The following is a 17,249-nucleotide window of genomic DNA, read 5'->3' as shown; positions in this document are numbered from 1 at the left end:
CTTTCAATTATACTTGATGCCATGGGGTCTTAAATAATAGTGATTTTGAAATTATACTTTATGTAACTAAAATATTTTCAAACACAATATGATGGAAAATGTGTTGTGTAATTAGTAACCTGCACGTCAAGTGTATATTAGTTCCACTTGAATGGTAAGTCATTGGAATAAATGCAACCACAAAAAAACTTGTACAAATGTTACAGTTGAGTTATTGATAGGCAATGTATGAACATACGAACAATGATTTCCAGGAAATCCTGGTCCATTCAGCCTATCTCACACAATTGTGATTCCTTGTGAATCACAATATATACACTCTCCACACCAATCATTAGTTTATCATGTCACTTGACACATTTGAGATATTTTTGGTCTTTCTTGCTCTTTTCTGACTGAAACTATCAACAAACACTTCCTTCATTTGATGAGATCCAAATAAAATAAATTTAGGTTGTCTTGATTCATGAGGCCCAACCTCAAGGGAAAGGGAAGCTGTTTTGGGGAATGTTTATCATTATAATTTTTCCACTATTTTTCATAATTACAAATGTAATTCAAGGCTTTTGAGAGGATCCCTTGCTACTTTTTTCTTCGTTCACTCTCCCTCAGATTAGTCCAGTACTATTGTTACTCTTCACTTCACACATGCACAGCCACTCTGGAAAATCAAGTCATGCAAGAGTAGTGATACCTCTTGCTCTGCACTGGGTTTCTGGAGAATGACGATTTTGCTCATTGAATGCACTAAACCATTACTTAAATAGTTAACTGTTTCACAGGTAGAATTTGACTTGCTGAATCCATGTCAAGCACCATTCTGTCTTGGACCTATACCGCCATTCCTTCACTGTTGTTGGGTCAGGACCACATGGACTGCAGCGGTTCAAGAAGGCAGCTCACCACCATCTTCTCAAGGGCAGTTAGGGATAGGCAATAAATGCTGGCCCAGCCAGTGACACCAACATCCCCTGAACAAATATTTAAAAAAAAGTTCCTGAACCTGCTTAATACATTGTCCATGTCCATGCTGGTTTCCACTAAATCCTAACATGAAGGAAAGAAAAAGAAATTTTTCCTGATACAAAGAAGACACATGGTCAAAATGCATTAAGTATTACTATTCAAGTTTAAGGGCTGTGACAATTACAACCTTTTAGGGAGATGACTTCTAAAACTGCTTTTAAACTCCTGTTTGTTTTTCCCGGCATAAATCTTGGTTTTCATCAACACTGCCTGCAAATCTTGCAGCAATGATGGTGATTTGATAGAAACATAGAAAATAGGAGTAGGTTATTTGTCCCTTTGAGCTTGGTCTGCCATTCAAAATCATGGCTGATCCTCTATCTCAATGCCATACTCCCGCTCTCTCCCATATCCTTGATGCCTTTGGAGTCTGGAAATCTATCTATTTCCTCCTTAAATATATTCAGTGACTTGGCCTCTGCAACCATCTGTGGTAGTGAATTCCACAGGTTCACCACCCTCTGAGTGAAAAAGTTTCTCCTCATCTCAGTCCTAAATGGCCTACCCTGTGTCCTGAGATTGTGACTCCTTGTCCTAGACCCCCCCAGCTGAGGAAACATCATCCCTGTACCCAGTCTGGCCAGCCCTGTCAGAATTTTATATGTTTCAATGAGATCCCCTCTCATTCTTCTAAACTCCAGTGAATACAGGCCTAGTCGGCCCAATCTCTCCTCATATGACAATCCTGCCACCCCAGGAATCAGTCTGGTGAATCTTCGCTGTACTCCCTCAATGGCAGGTATATCCTTTCTTAGGTAAGGAGACCAAAACTGCGCACACTACTCCAGTGTGGTCTCACCAAAGCCCTGTATAGCTGCAGTAAGACATCCTTGCTCCTGTACTTAAGTCCTCTCGCAATGAAGGCCGGCATACCATTTGCCTTCTTAACTGCTTGCTGCACCTGCATGCTTGCTTTCAGTGATTGGTGTACAAGGACACCCAGATTACTTTTGTACGTCAACATTTCACAATCTATCACCATTTAAATAAAACTCTTCCATTCTGTTTTTCCTACCAAGGTGGATAACTTCACACTTATCCACGTAATACTGCATCTGCCATGTATTTGCCCACTCACTCAACTTGTCTAAATTGCCTTGAAGCCGCTTACCGTCCTCCTCAGCACTCACATTCCCACCTAGTTTTATGTCATCAGCAAACTTGGAAATATTACATTTGGTTCCCTCATCCAAATTGTCGATATATATTGTAAATAGCTGGGGCCCGAACACTGATCACTGCGTCACTGCCTGCCTTTCCAAAAAGACCCTGTTTCCTGTCTGCTAGCCAATTCCCAATCCATGCCAATATATTACCCCCAGTCCCATTTGCTTTAATTTTGCACACTAATCTCTTATGTGGGACTTTTATCAAAAGCTTTGAAAATTCAAATACACCATATCCACTGGTTTTCCCTTGTCTACTATACTAGTTATGTCCTCAAAAAAAAACTCCAGTAGGTTTATGAAACATGATTTCCCTTTCATAGATCCAAGTTGACTTTGTCTAATCCTGTTGATATTTTCTAAACGTCTTGTTATCACATCCTGTATAATAGACTCTAGCATTTTCCTATCACTGATGTTAGGCTCACCGGCCTGTAATTCCCTGTTTTTTTTTTTCCCCTCACTCCTTTCTTAAATATTGGGGTTACAGTTGCCACCCTCCAATCTGCTGGGAATAGCACTGTTGCCTTTTTAAGGATGCTCCTTTGGAATCCTTGGCCCTGATGTTTACTGGGCTGGGCTTTGGAGCCAGAGAGAGGTGTTATGGTCACTAATGCCCTGAAGTTTTAACTCCCATGTCTTTTTGAACAGGTTCCCTGCCCAGAAACCAGCCTGACTGACTCACTGGTTTTGACTCTCTGTTGGGTAGCGAAAACTCCAAAGAAGGCTGCGGCCTAGGGGCAGGTAGAGTTGCTGGTTATTGGGGGTAGATAGTTTCGATAACTGATTTCTGCCCTCCACGCACCCTACCCCCCGAGGACAAATTTGATTGCCTGCCCCTCGTCTTGCCTCCAGTAAAACAACCCACCTTTTTTGTGGGTTACAGTTAAGGCTCGCAACCTGTGTCGTGCAAAGAAGCAATCAAGCTGAAGTTGACCCCTACAATAACTGCTGATACAAAACATTGCGGCCTCTGAAGCTAGATCTTTTTTTCATCTAATATGTTAAAGGATTTGAAAGAATGTTTCTGCAATGTTTTTAGGTGGAGAAAAGCATACCGGAGGAGGCAGGGAATCTGGCAGTGATGCTTGGAAACACTATATGAGGAGGTCTACCTGGTACGTAAATGGGTCGCTGGCCTACATTACTTGGAATGAATATCAACTGATAATAGGATGGATATAATTTTTTTTTTAAATGCTTAAGAGCTTTAAATTTCAGATCTTAGGCATAATTGAAAATTGGTAACCATTGTTGAAACTAGAAATCTGAACCATATTCTCTCCATCAGGAACTTCAGAAAAACCTAGCAGATGTCTTGTGGCACCTGTCACGGGCTGAATTATGCAGTGTTTTATCAGAAAAGGCCCATTATGCCAATGTAAAGCCCATTATTCTGGTGCTGAAAATCTGTATTGACATAATTTGTTGCAGTAAACCCATAAGTTATATAGATATATTTTTGTGTGTTGTTGAGAAGGCTAATAGTTCTTGGGCATATCCTCAGTTCAGTTCTAGATCAGGCTGGCTTTTGGTATTTTCCTTTTGTGTGAACGTTTCTTTGTTTCCTTTCACCCTTTTCTTAGTCATTCTTTAAAATAAAAATGTTACTAAGTTTGCATGCGATGTGCTCTGTGTGCCAAATGGTCAAAACATCTGTATAGAGATAGGTACATGGAGGCAGAGATATATTTTTATTGACTGTATTTTGTGAGATAATACAAAATATTTGTAGCACTTGACTCAAGTTTCATAATTTGTAGAGCGGCAACAAATCATTCTGAACAGGTTGACAATATACCAATATAGCAATGAGAAAAGAGACTGGATATACTCCCAGTGAAAAATTGAAACTACTAAGGAGGTAGAAAATCATTTTATCATAAACAACCACTCCAAAAACCGACTAAGCAAGGCATACTAATGAAACCATTCAACAATGGATACTTTGGCACCACTTTCGGTCTTCATCTAGTTGGCTACGCACACAATGAATTAAATTTATATCCAACATGTCATGCCCATAAATAATTTTCAAAAATATCTTCACTTGCCATAAAATTTCATAATTCTTGAGGAAATGTTTTGGCCATTTTGCCTTGACTTGGGCTTTCTTCAGGGCCTCTCCCTGTGCTTCTGATATGCTAACAGCTTCATGAGTGTTTTTTCTTTAAGTAAAAGGAGGCCCACATACCCCACCACCACCACCGAAGACTTGCTGTGTTGCTGCTTTACCCACCTTGAGTCCTTAGGTCAGCATAGCCTTGCCTTGGTTTGTTAGGTCTACCTCTGTCTATAGATAGACTTGGACAGCACAGAAACATACTATTCAGCCCAGTCAGTCTGTGCTGGTATTTATTCTGTACTAAAGTCTCCTCCCATTTCATCTACTACACCTTAGCCTTTCAGCATATCTTTCTATTCTTGCCTGAACCCTTTTGAAAGCATCCAAGTAATTTGTCTCAACCACACCTCTGGTAGCGAATTTCACATTCTAACTTCTCTGAATACAGAAATGTCTCCTTATTTCTCTATTAGATTTATTGGAAACTATCTTTTATTCATAGCCCATAGTTTTGGATTCTCCCATAAGTGGAAACATTCTGTCCACATCTACCCTATCCAGCCCATTCATAATTTTGGACCTCTTTCAGGTTACCTCTAAGTCTTTTCTGAAAAAAAAATCCCCAACTTGCTCAATCTTTTCCGATCGTTATAATAATTTTATTTCTGCACTATTGCTGTAAATCTTTTCTTGTACTCTCTGCAATGCTTCTTTGTCCTATTTATAATATGGGGACCAGATCTGAGTGTAATTGCAGTGGGCTGGGAGCTGTTTGTCAGCTCATCTGGTCCACGCCTCTAGGTGTTTGGCCACATCCCACCTATTCCATGAGCTTCTCAGTCTGCCCACCCTGAATACTTCCCAGGCTGCAACGTTGAAGTGGAGAATGAGAGACAGACAGTTTGGGAGGAAGAGAGAGAGAGAGACACACACTGACACAAGTGCCTGAGCCCAGAACTTCCAGACGCCAATCACTCAATATTTCTCCTACATCTTACTCACCATTTCACTTTCCACCTGCTGCCTCTGCTTTCCTTCTTGCCAGAGCTCCCTGACCTGATGGTCTGTCCGCATTTCCTTCTCCTGTCCACTCACAGGGTCACCCCACCCCTATCTCAAAGCCATGTTGTCTTCCCTCTTTCTGCAAGAGAAAAAAAGCTCTAAAAATATAGATAGGCTATCTCAGGAAATGAATGCCTGAGTCTCACAGACGTTGGAACCATACAAGCATATTGAGACAAGTTGTACAGAGCCCCCAGTGATAAACTCATGTGACTACCTTTAAAAAAGAGACTCGCCTTGAGCATTGCTGCAACTGTAGTAAAACTGACCCATAAGTGTTTCCATTTAATTATTAGAGACTGAGGCCATCTCATGCTACCCAATTCCAAACCATTCTCACTTTGCCTGGCCACTGTTTCAGGTTTAACTAGACTGATCTCAGCCTCGTTCTGCTTGACTCCATATATTTTCCATCACAGAGATTACCTACTTGCATTTTGAAACAATGGCCACCTCTGCTCATCTTCTGCTGTAAAGCTCCTTCCCTGCCTTATAACCTCTAAACTTAACTATTTCCGATGCTGCCCTTGCTGCCATCCAACCTTCATACCCTCTAAAATTCAACTCATCCAAAACTCAGCTGCCTGTATCCTATCCCACACCAACGGCAGGATTTTCCGGCCCTGCCCACCACCAGGACCGTCCAGTCTTGCTGAACGTCAATTGACTTTTGGCTGTGCTGCCCAATCTCCCGCAGCGGGTCCCGGCATAATGGGGCCGGGAGATCCAGGCCCAAGTCACTGCTGCGCTCTGTCCTTGCTCAACTGCATTGGGGAGCATGAGTCAATTTAAAATTCTCATCCTCATGTTTGAATTGCTGAATGACCTTTTGCACCTTCCTGTTTCTGTAACCACCTCCTACCTTACACTAAATTCTTCACCAGGACTCTCTACTCCTCAGTCTTCTCTGCAACCTTTTTTAACCACCATTGGTGGCCATACCATCAGCCAACTAGGTTCCAACTAGGAATTGCGTCCCTAAACCCTTTCACTTTGCCACTTCCCTCTCCTCCTTCAATAACTTCCTTAAAACCTCAAGTTTTGATCAAGCTTTGGGTCGCTTCTTGATAACTCCTTCATTGGCTTGGCGTCCATTTTTGTCTCAAGCTTAAGTGAAGTGCTTTGAGTGATTAAAGACTCCGTATCAATGCAAAAACTCAGCAGGTCTGACAGCATCTGCGGAGAGGAATACAGTTAACGTTTCGAGTCCAGACTTGAAACGTTTACAGTATTCCTCTCCGTAGATGCTGTCAGACCTGCTGAGTTTTTCCAGGTATTTTTATTTTTGTTTTTGTTTTGGATTTCCAGCATCCGCTGTTTTTTGCTTTTACCGTATCAATGCAAGCTGTTGCATTGAACATGCAGATACAAACTTGGCCTGAAGGTGTCAGCAAAACAGTTGGGAAACTCCTGGATGGCATGTCTAGGCTTAGAATTTTGATACGAGATGTCATCTTTACTGAATTAAAGGAAACATTTTTAAAAGATAGTTGGCCAGGTTTCAAAAGAAACTGGTTTCAGGATAGTATATGTGACAGTTAAAAGCGTGATGTTAGTGAACAGAACCCTGTCATAACCTTCCTTTGGAATTTTGTAAGATTGCTATCTCAATTATTTTTAAGCTACAAAGCCTACATATTTTTCAGTTTAAGCTTGTAGAATTTCAAATTGGAAGGAGTTTTTTCATCATGTAAAATCACTTAAGATGCTCATTAATGTGCCAACCTTCCCAGCAATTTGTGATTTTTATTGACTAAGTATTACCTTGCCTCCCATTTTTGAATCAATTCTCCAAAAACCCTTGCAGCTGTATCATGTATTAGTGTAGCCCTATTGTCACAATAAATCAAATTTTCAAGGACCTCATTGTCAGGAGGTGCTACAAATTTCAATTATGCCACTAACCTATTATGCCTTGTGCCAAAATTAACACAGTTCTTCCAAGTTACTACTCCATCAGTTACTGGGTTTTTTTTCTGGTGTTGACTTTGGGAAGGTTTTAGTGTGAAAATTTCAGCTCCAGTACACATTAAGGTTTCATGTATTGTCTTCATTTTGATAAGCTGTCAAACACTAATTCCAAGCTGACCAATATATTTCTACTGTCTATTGCCATATGTGGGGATCAGTTAGTTCAGTTGACTAGATGGCTGAATGAGGCTGAATGGCGCCAACAGCGTGGGTTCAGTCTCTGTACTGGCTGTGGTAGTTTATGGAGACCTGCCTCCCTGCCTTGCCCCATGCGTGCAGAGTGGTGCCCTTCAAACTATATAACCAATTGTCTCTTTCTAATGGGGAGAGATGCCAGTGATCCTTCATGGATTGCCCCATATGAATTTAGATTTGAGGATCTTTGTGATTTTTCTGAGGGGTTCATGGCCCCAGGTGATTGTTGCTTCATTGACTACAAGTAACCATTTGCTTGTCTCCCCCCTAGCACCATCAACTACAGCAAGGAGCTTCCTCTGGCGCAAGGAATCAAGTTTGAATAATGAGAACTGCCGACTTTCCTGCAGCCGTCAAGATTTTCACAGAGATAATAAAAGAAAAGTAGATTATTTTACAGAAGAGGGGAAAAGTCATGTGAATGAAGTGAAACAATTTTACCAATGATTTATCAGATTTGGGTTTTTGTATTTTCTCTCACCCGTCAGATGTGTGAAATTCTATGAACCACCTTGAGTCTTTTTTGCTGACATGGAAACCCATATTTCTAGCATTAAAAATACTTTCCTGACAATAGCACCTAAGATGGAAATAAAACCTGAAGTTTATTGGAGGTCTTGTTTTGTTTTTTAACAGTTTAAAATTTTTTGTTTATAAAGGTGTAACCCTTCTCACCTGAGAGCTTGATGGCAAAAATTGTTAATGTAATGACAACAAGAACCCAAGGTTTAATCTACACTTTCTTTGTATATACCAGAGGACTAGAACTACTTTCCTTTTTGTCTCCTAACTTGGCAAAGTTTTGTATTACTGTCAGGATTTCCACTCTATTTCTGATCCAGAATGGCTCTCTGAGACCAAGGAAATTAAGAGAGCAGTATGTTTATAATCTAGAACAAAGCATAAAATTGCATGCGTCTATTTGTCGTAAAACTAAAATAAGCAGAAATGTTTACATCATAAAGGCCAAGTAGCCTAATGTGAAACAGCAGTTTCAAGCAAGGAAAAATTATACACCCTTCCAATTTATTATTTAATACCTTCTAGTGCAGAATCTGCAATATAATTCTAGAAAATCTCATTTGAGTCCCTCTCCCCAACTACAAATTTTATTTAAGATGAAAATATGACCATTAGTTGCATGTAAGTGACCAGATAGAAGAGGGCAGTGGAGTGGAGGCACAGATGTGACCAGCATTGAGCCACACAGCTTACTCTCGATGAAAGCAATTTTATTGATTTATATAAATATGAAGTGGCAGCCTTACTGAGAACTTGGCTCCATTGTATAATCTGCTGCCAAAGAAATATGCTTAAACCAATAATTTGATCTATGAATTTGGGTACTGTTTGTAATTTCTCAATTGCATTTATATAATCAGATCAGCTCGATAGAATAACAGGTGACAAGCATTAGGAAAAGATCCATCAGCTTCCTCTATCTAGTTTATTTTGGGATGGCGGGGGTGGGTGTTGGGAGAAAGGAGAAGCACATTTATTTTTCAAGCATCCACAACTTCATGGATCATTATCAAGATTGATTGCAAAAGAGTCTGCAGCACTTCATTGAGCATCTCTTAGGGGGAAGCAAAAGCAAGTCAATGCTTTTGGAATGTAAACTTTTTTTCTTCCTATCCAGGAAGTTGTTGCGTCCATCAAAGTTAGAGCAATATAATTTAAAAATTTCAACTTCATTTACAAGTAAATAAAATTGCATCTGGAAAAGCTCTTTTATGAGTCTTAGATCCTTGCAGCAGACGTTTAAAATGCAGTCCACTTTCCTTGCTTGTTACTTAGCTGCAACCAAAACATTAAATGAACGCAGCATCACTAGAGCCTTGTGTAACTTCTTAGCTGCAGGGATGATTTAGGTTTGTTCATTTTAAAAAATAAATATTGGGTTGTACTTTCAACTTGTGGGGTGTAGAAGCAGTGGCATTGCAGTTAGGTGGAAGGTAAGGAGGACTGTATAATAGATGATCAATCAGACACCACCACGTCTTACTCCCCCTGCCAAATTTGACTGCTCATTGACCCCTCAACCAATACCAGTAAAAATAGTTAGCTGGTCATTTATCATTGCTGTGTGCATTTTGGCTGCTGTGCCCACGTAACAATGATTACACTTCAAAAACTGTTCAGTGATGAAGTGCTATGTCTCATGCTTCTGCAGTGCTGCTCTTACAACAGAGAGCTATGTAGTTTGAAACAATTTTCTATCCTTTAGTCTGATCTAGTGGGAGGTTTAAATCAGTAAACCTGTGCAAGACAATATTTTCTTTGCCCCTGCAAACTCTAGGGGAGAATTTACCCCCCCCCCCCCACCCCCGTTGGAGGGGTTGTGAGGGGTCGGGCGTGGACCCAATCGGGTCCGTGCTGCCATTTTAAGTGGGTGGGCCAATTGAGGCCCACCCAGCATGACATGCACCTGGAAGTGCTGAATGCTCCCTGTGCAGTTGGGGGTGGGTGGTGGGGGGTTGGGGGGGAGGGTGTGTGGTGGGGGGGGGGCAGCGCTCTCACACGTGCTCTATGCCTCAGGGAGATTAGTTAAGTTTTAAAAATTTAAATAAAAGAGAAAATTTTAAGACAGGCCCCCTCGTGACAGTGTCGCATGAGCTGGGGCATGTCAATGAATTTTTATAAAAATTTTTGTTCCATTTAGAAACACTTCATGAAACCTTGGCCTGTGGATGAGGTTCCATGAAAAATGCAAAGGTCGCCTGTGCCCTTTGCCTTAAGGTTGGACGGGCAGCTCAATTTATTAGTTTAATTAGTTTTTAAATGGCCTTAATAGGCCTTTGACAGTTCGACGGGCGTGCAGCAGAGAACTGAAAATCTAAATGATGCGTGGTGACGTTGGGATGCCTGCCCGACATCACGCGGAGTCATTTAACGCCTCGGTGAGTGGGCCCCGCCCCTGCTCGCCGAAAATTCTCCCCCTGCTATTCCCCAAGTATCTATCCTTGGCCCCCTCTTATTTGTCAGCTACATGTCCTTGCAGCATCATCTGAAAACACATTAGTTTTCATGTACGTTGACAATACCCAGCTGTATGTCTACACCACCTCCCTTCACTTCTCCACTGCTGCTAAATTATCAGACTGCTTATCTGACATCCTATATTCAATAAGCAGAAATTTCCTCCAATTATATATTAGCAAGACAGAAGTCGTTGTCTTCCGTCCCTGCTTCAAACTCCATTCACTCGCTACTGACTGTATCACTCTGCGTCACAACGTCTAGGACTAAACCAGACTGTTTGCAACCTTGGTGACGTATTTGACCCTGAGCTAAGTTTCTGACCAAAAATGTGTGCCATCAATTGAACTGCATATCTTTACCCCCATAATATTGCAAAAATCGACTCTACTTCAGTTCATATGTCACCAATACTCTCATTCATGCCTTTGTTACCTTAAGACTTAATTGATCCCCCACATTCTACCCTCTATTATCCAAAACTGTGTACTTAGTTGCACCAAAGTCCCTTTCACCTATCACACTTGTGCTTGCTTATCTACAGTAGGTAATTGTCAAGCAAAGACTTAATTTTAAAATTCTCACCTTGTTTTCAAATCTCTCCATTGGCTCACTCGTCCCTATGTCTCCAGCAGCCCCGCAACCTTCTGAGAAATCTATGCTCATCCAATTTTGACCTCTTGTCATCGCTGATTTTAAGCGCTCTGTCGTTGGTGGCTGTGCTGTCCACAGCCAAGGCACGAGGCTCCTGAATCCCCTTCCTATATCTCTCTGCCTCTGTACCTTGCTTTCCTCATTTAAGACACTCTGGAAAACCTACCTCTTTAACCAAACTTTCAGTAGTCTGATCTAATATCTCCTTAAATGGCTTGGTATGTCTTGTTTTATAATGCTCCTGTGAAGTGCCTTGGTATATTTTATTACGTAACAGTGCTATGTAAATATAAGTTGGTGTTGTTGCAACCAATTGACAGATCAAGTTATTTAGTGTGGGGTGCACAAAATCACAATTTCAGCATCTATGTCTAAAAATATAAGCAAACAATTTTTTTGCACACCGTGCATTTTGTGTATAAGTGACAAATCTGAGCTCCTTGTGCTTGATCCTGTCAGCCAACCTATGGTGTGGCCTCTTATCGGTTTACCCTTCTTATTTTTCCCAATTTATTCCATATCCTTTCAATTTAAAATTAAATTATTTCCTTGTTGAGGCATTAGAAATACACCCTGCATTTTCCAATTACCTTCAGAAAATAGATACAAGGCATTGAGCAAGAGAAAATGATGCACATCAGATTGTCAGTTTATATGCAGTTTATGTTTCATAAACGTGTGAACGTGAACCCTAGCTGCCTTTCATGAGGAGTCAAAGATCAATTGGTTGTATACGTGAAATATTGTTTATATGCACATCAATTATGTCAGCAAAAAATATTTTCGATCGTTCTTTGTTAATTCCTGTTGAATTTCTTGGTTCTTTTCCATTTATTAAATTGCCATATCAAAAGAATATATTTAAACCTAATACCTTTATTATATTTAGATATTTTATGCCTGTAAATATTTACATCTGTAACTGAGTGGTAACAATCTCACCTGAGTCAGGAGATTTTAGGTTTAACCCTTACTCTAGAGACTTGAGCACATAATCTAGATTGAACTTTAGTGCTATGCTGAGGGAGGGCTATGCTGTGGAGAGGCAGTCTTTCAAATGAGGTTTTAAACTGTAGCTCTGTCAGGTGGATGTAAAAATTTCCCTAACAATACTTGAAGAGCAGTAGGAGAACACTACTGGTGTTCTGGCCAATATTTATCCCTCAATCAAGTACAGTAAATAAAACTGATTATTTGGTTCTACACATTGCTATTTGTGGGACCTTGCTGTGCACAATTTGGGCTGCAGTGTTCATCCACAATATAATGTTGATTATACTTCAAACATGCTTCATTGGCTGTACAGTGTTTTGCGACATCTAAGGAGGTGAAAGACATTATATAAATGCATGTCATTTCCTTTCTAAATGTGAATGACTCAAAATTAGCAAAGTGTGCTAGTGAATCACAAGGAACTAGTAGAAGATTAAGAATGAAATATTTTTCCTTTCCAATGTACCAACTACGAACCAGAAAGAACCCACAAAATTGACAAATATAATGAATCTTTTCTTTCTGACTTGGGCGGCTAAATTGTTTGGACTAGGTGATTCAGTGATGTCCAGTTGACTAGCTGGGCTTTGCTATCAGCTTCCCTTATTTCATTTGATTTTTAATTCAATATTTATACTCTTTTCAATTATTTGTAGCTACTTTGGTTCGCCCAGTCATTGATGTTTTTTTTTTGTTCCTGTATGCTTTGAACATTTTTTCCAAAAATCGATGTGAGCAGCGTGTGTGTATCAAGTGACCTTTCATCTGACCTAATGCTAAGGCTGTCTCCTGAGGGGTATTTATATATAGTTCAGACAAAGTTCTTTTCCTGTGTGATTTTGCTAAATATGGTAAGACTATTGTCAGATGATTCAGCAATACAAGCTTTTGAGATCTCTCAATAAATTTTCACTCCCTTGCTGGAAACTTTTGTTATTACATGTTTAGCTTTTCCTGGAAAATAAAGTGATTTCTCTGCCTGTTTTTGGCCGGTAGCTAAATTTGTTCCCTACATGATACAGTTAAGAAAATAAATCAATCCCTGCTTGTAACATAGAACAACTTTAATGCCCATCTGGATGGTATAGGTTTTTTATATGGAAGATCAATAAATATAAAACTTAAGACAAACTAAGTTGCATATTTACATTTCTCCCAATATTTCTACAATAGGATTTTGTTTTACTAAGAGGTGCTCCTTAATAAATGCATTTAATTCAGATCTTTCACTCAGAACGTTCCTCCAAACCTAAATAATCTAGAGCCCTTCCAGAAATTATTCTGTTTATTTTTGAGGTTTGAATGAAAAATGTAATTGGTGTAATTGGAGGTGTTTGGCACAGGTCGGAGGTTTTCCTATGGATAAAGAATGTGGCAGAACGAAAAGCTTTGGGCTAGAAACCTGATTCAATCACATTTCCAGCTGTGAATCTGAAGTTTTCCATCTTGATCCTGTTTAGAATTTTGCGGCTTAGATCTTTGTACCATTTTTTCTTTCAGCAGGACTCTTTGGTGCTTGGCCCTCATGTTCACATTGGATCCAGCATCTTTTTCATATTTAAATAACCCTCCTTCTTTCATATGTAACTATCTCTGTATATCAATTGGATGCCAACAGCAATCCAGGGAAGTCAGCCAAAAAGTATATCTAAGTGTGGTCATCCCCAAAATCTCCCTTTGTTTTGATACTTATTATTCTCAAAGTATTGGTTCTTTACTGATTCATCTGTAGTCACTGAGATAAATAAACTGATTAGATTTTGAGGTATTTCATTACCTTTTTAAAAATAAATGTTATAGATATTGTAGTATTGTACTGTTGTGTGTGTGTGTGTGTGTATTTTGCAGTTGTGTACCTTGGGGTCGGAACAGAATGTATCCGATAGGTTCTTACAGTCTTTTGCTGAAGTATGTCTTCCTGCTCCTTAATGGACCATTGATACAACTAGAGATGCTTGCTGTTAACAAGTGGTGGGAGCCTATTTTCTGACAGGGTATTCAGATGCCGATGATCTAAACTCCAAAGTTATCAAATTGTCCACCCTATACCCAAAAGTTAGTGATAGTAAGGGTGACCATAGATTTTGATTCAAGGATTCAGTTAGACGTAACTCTAATTCAGAGGTGATATCTCCTGTCAGAAGGGTAACATGTTTGATTTTCAATCTGTACAGCTATCTGATCTCATCAATGAGTGGTAGGGTGTTATGGTCCATCACAATATCTATAGACTGGTGAAGCCCAAGTCAGTACTGTAGTCATAATGCTGATAAGAATACAACAACCACTCTTGGAAGAGATTGTAGGCGGAGCTGAATGATGATAGGATTGGGTTCATCCTAAAAACGGCTTCTTCCACAGTTTGATAGCCTGTTGGCATTTCTTGTCAAGGCTCGCACATGTTTAGGGGAGCTGCAGGATAGTGACTGCTATTTGTGAAAATACACCTCATTGATGAAGGGATAAAGAAGGTTGCCTCAACCTCTTCATTTCAGAAAGCAGAAAATCTTTCTTGATCCATTCTCAATGCAACTATGTAAGGTTCTGTGTCTTTGCTGCTTTGAATATCCTTACACAAGCTTAAAGGCTTATCTGGCGACAGGGTGCTACAATCCATGAAATGATGCCACAGATTCCTGAGGACACACCCCAACAAAGCTTTGCACTTTATAATTGTCTTTCTTAATTTATATCTTTCTATCCTCAATCTTCTTGCCAAAAAGTATCACTTCACACTTCTCTGAGTTAAATTTCCTCAGGCTGAATGTCTTCCCATTTCACCAGTCCATCTATATTTTCCTGACATCTGTTACTATCCTCCTCATTGTTTACAAGTTTTGTATCACCTGCAGAGCTTGAAATTATGCCCACACATTCAGATGCTGGCTATTGAAATATATGAAAAAGAGCGGTGGGAATACCATTTCGTACCTCCATCCAGCCTCAAAAACAATTATTCACCACTACTCTCTGCGTTTAGCCAATTTTCCATATTGCCACTATCCCTTTAATCCCCAAGGCTTGGTTTCTATTAACAAAGTTTATAATGTGACACTTTGTCAAATGCCTTTGGAAAGTTCCCATAAAGAACGTCATCTGCACAATCCTCATCAACTCTCTCCTTTACCTCATCAAAAAACTTGATCAAGTTAGTCAATAATGATTTGCCTTTTGTAAATTCATGCTAACTTTCACTTATTAGCCCATACTTTTCCAAATGGACATGATCTTGTCCTGATTGTTATGTCTCAAAGTTTGCCCACCAACAAAATTAAGCTGACTGGCCTGTAGTTGAGATGTTTGTCCCTCTCCCCTTTTTTATGCAGGGGTGTAAGATCTTCAGTCTTCTAGTCCTCATATCTAAGGAGGCTTAGAAGATTGTGGCCAGAGACTCCACAATTTTCGCCCTTACTTCCCTCAGTAACCTAGGGTGTGTCCAATTCAGATCAGATGATTTTTCATTTTGAGAACTGCCAACCTATTAAATACTTCCTCTTTATTTTTATCATATTCAATATGATTGCTGCCTCCTCTTGTCTTGCTAAATTGGCAGAATACTTTACTCTAGCGAAGATAGATGCAAGCTACTTATTTAATCCTCAACCATGTTCTCTGTCCCAATAAGAATATCTCTTTTTTGGTCTTTAATTGGTCTGCTCTTCCGATACGACCATTTTATTATTTATGTGTTTATAAAATACTTTTTGATTCCCTTTTATGTTAGTCTCTAATCTAGTCTCATACTTTCTCTTTGCTCCTCATGTTTCTTTAGACCTCTATACTTCTACATTCAGCTTGGTTCTCTATTACGAATCTTACAATTGCCATTAGTCTTTTTCTGTCACATTTTAATCTCTATAATTTTAGTCATACAGAAAGTGTGAGCTTTGGATGCCCTACAATTCCCCCTTATGGGAACGTGTCTACTTTGTACCTGCATTGAGCAGGCCAGCCTGACCTTCTCCTCTCCCCTCTCCTGTTCCGTTTCTAAGCCCTCCATTAACTAATTAATCACCACCTCCCTATCACTTGCTTTATTTTTCAGATCTTGCAGCTCTTGCTGGAACTTCTGCCTGTCTACTTCTTCCATAGTTTGTTGGTGTTGATGTACCATTAACCACACAGCCTTTTCCAAGAGGAGGTGGTGTACGCAGATCTTTCCATCCATTTAGCTGTGTCAATTACAGGATCATCAGCTTTCAAGATTATTCCCACCACCCTTTCCTTAAGGGCAGCTTTCCTGCCGCATACTTTGTGACATTATCATCTACACCTTGTACTGCCATGTCTCTACCTTCAGACTCTTAGCTGGCTCTCCAGATCTGTAAAGCCCCTCTCTTACCTGGGGCTATACTGTATCTAGGTTCTCTTTGGAATTGCAACAGCTTAATCAAGCTTTTCATACTGAGTATCACAAATCATTACAGGTATACTCACAAAACTGGCTATTGGCCTTCTTGCGTGCAAAAGTCCCCATCCCCATATAGTCAGTCCGCTGAACGAGTCAGCTTCACATCTTGAGTAGCTGACTAGGCCACTACTTCCTGATGGTCGCCCTGACACTTGGGCTCCTGATGTTTATAGCATGAAGCATGCTGAGGCTCCACCAGACCGCGGTGACACACATCCCTTTTCAAGTTCATAAAATTTCAACCATCAGCCAAAAAAAAAACCTTATGCACTCTTTCATAAGGGCGGGAATGTCTGCAGGTGCTTCTTGAAGGTAAATAGTCCCAGTTCTTATCCGGCCCAGAGTTTTTGCAGGTGGGCTACTTTGTTCGTTAAGTGAAAAGTGGAAAAGCACATCTTTAACCTTTGTTCAATGAAGCAACCATGTACACTCTATTTTTCCCATTTCTTCAGTCATGCAGTCTTCCTTTATTTGACCCCTTGGTCTATTTCTGCATGCAAGACTGCCAAGTGCCGTACAAGTATGAGTATCGTATCTAAGGCAATTTCATCTTCAAGCATTAATAAAAATTAGATTAAAAGAAAACACAGGTTAAAAATGGGATTGCAAAAAACTTAAAAGAAACTGGGTTGACCTTAAGTCTTACACCACCTCCTCTAGAGCCTCAAGTTTTATTTCGAAATTTTCAATCACTGTTTTACTAGCCCAGTAGGATAAGTGAAGTCTC

At 39.9% G+C, this 17,249-nt stretch overlaps 1 protein-coding gene across 1 annotated transcript in view; it reads left to right on the top strand.

Moving 5' to 3' along the window:
* Positions 1-8,093, top strand: part of aldh7a1 (aldehyde dehydrogenase 7 family, member A1) — a 61,434-nt gene extending 53,341 nt beyond the window's left edge. The window contains exons 17-18 of the mRNA XM_041186702.1: positions 3,235-3,310; positions 7,757-8,093. Coding sequence (XP_041042636.1) covers positions 3,235-3,310; positions 7,757-7,811 — 131 coding nt within the window. The 3' untranslated portion in view covers positions 7,812-8,093. The remainder of the gene's footprint in view (positions 1-3,234; positions 3,311-7,756) is intronic.
* Positions 8,094-17,249: the final 9,156 nt, after the last annotated feature.

The sequence above is a fragment of the Carcharodon carcharias genome, chromosome 4 (genome assembly GCF_017639515.1).
Source record: "Carcharodon carcharias isolate sCarCar2 chromosome 4, sCarCar2.pri, whole genome shotgun sequence".
NCBI lineage: Eukaryota > Metazoa > Chordata > Chondrichthyes > Lamniformes > Lamnidae > Carcharodon > Carcharodon carcharias.
This window is presented reverse-complemented; position numbering and strand designations above follow the sequence as displayed.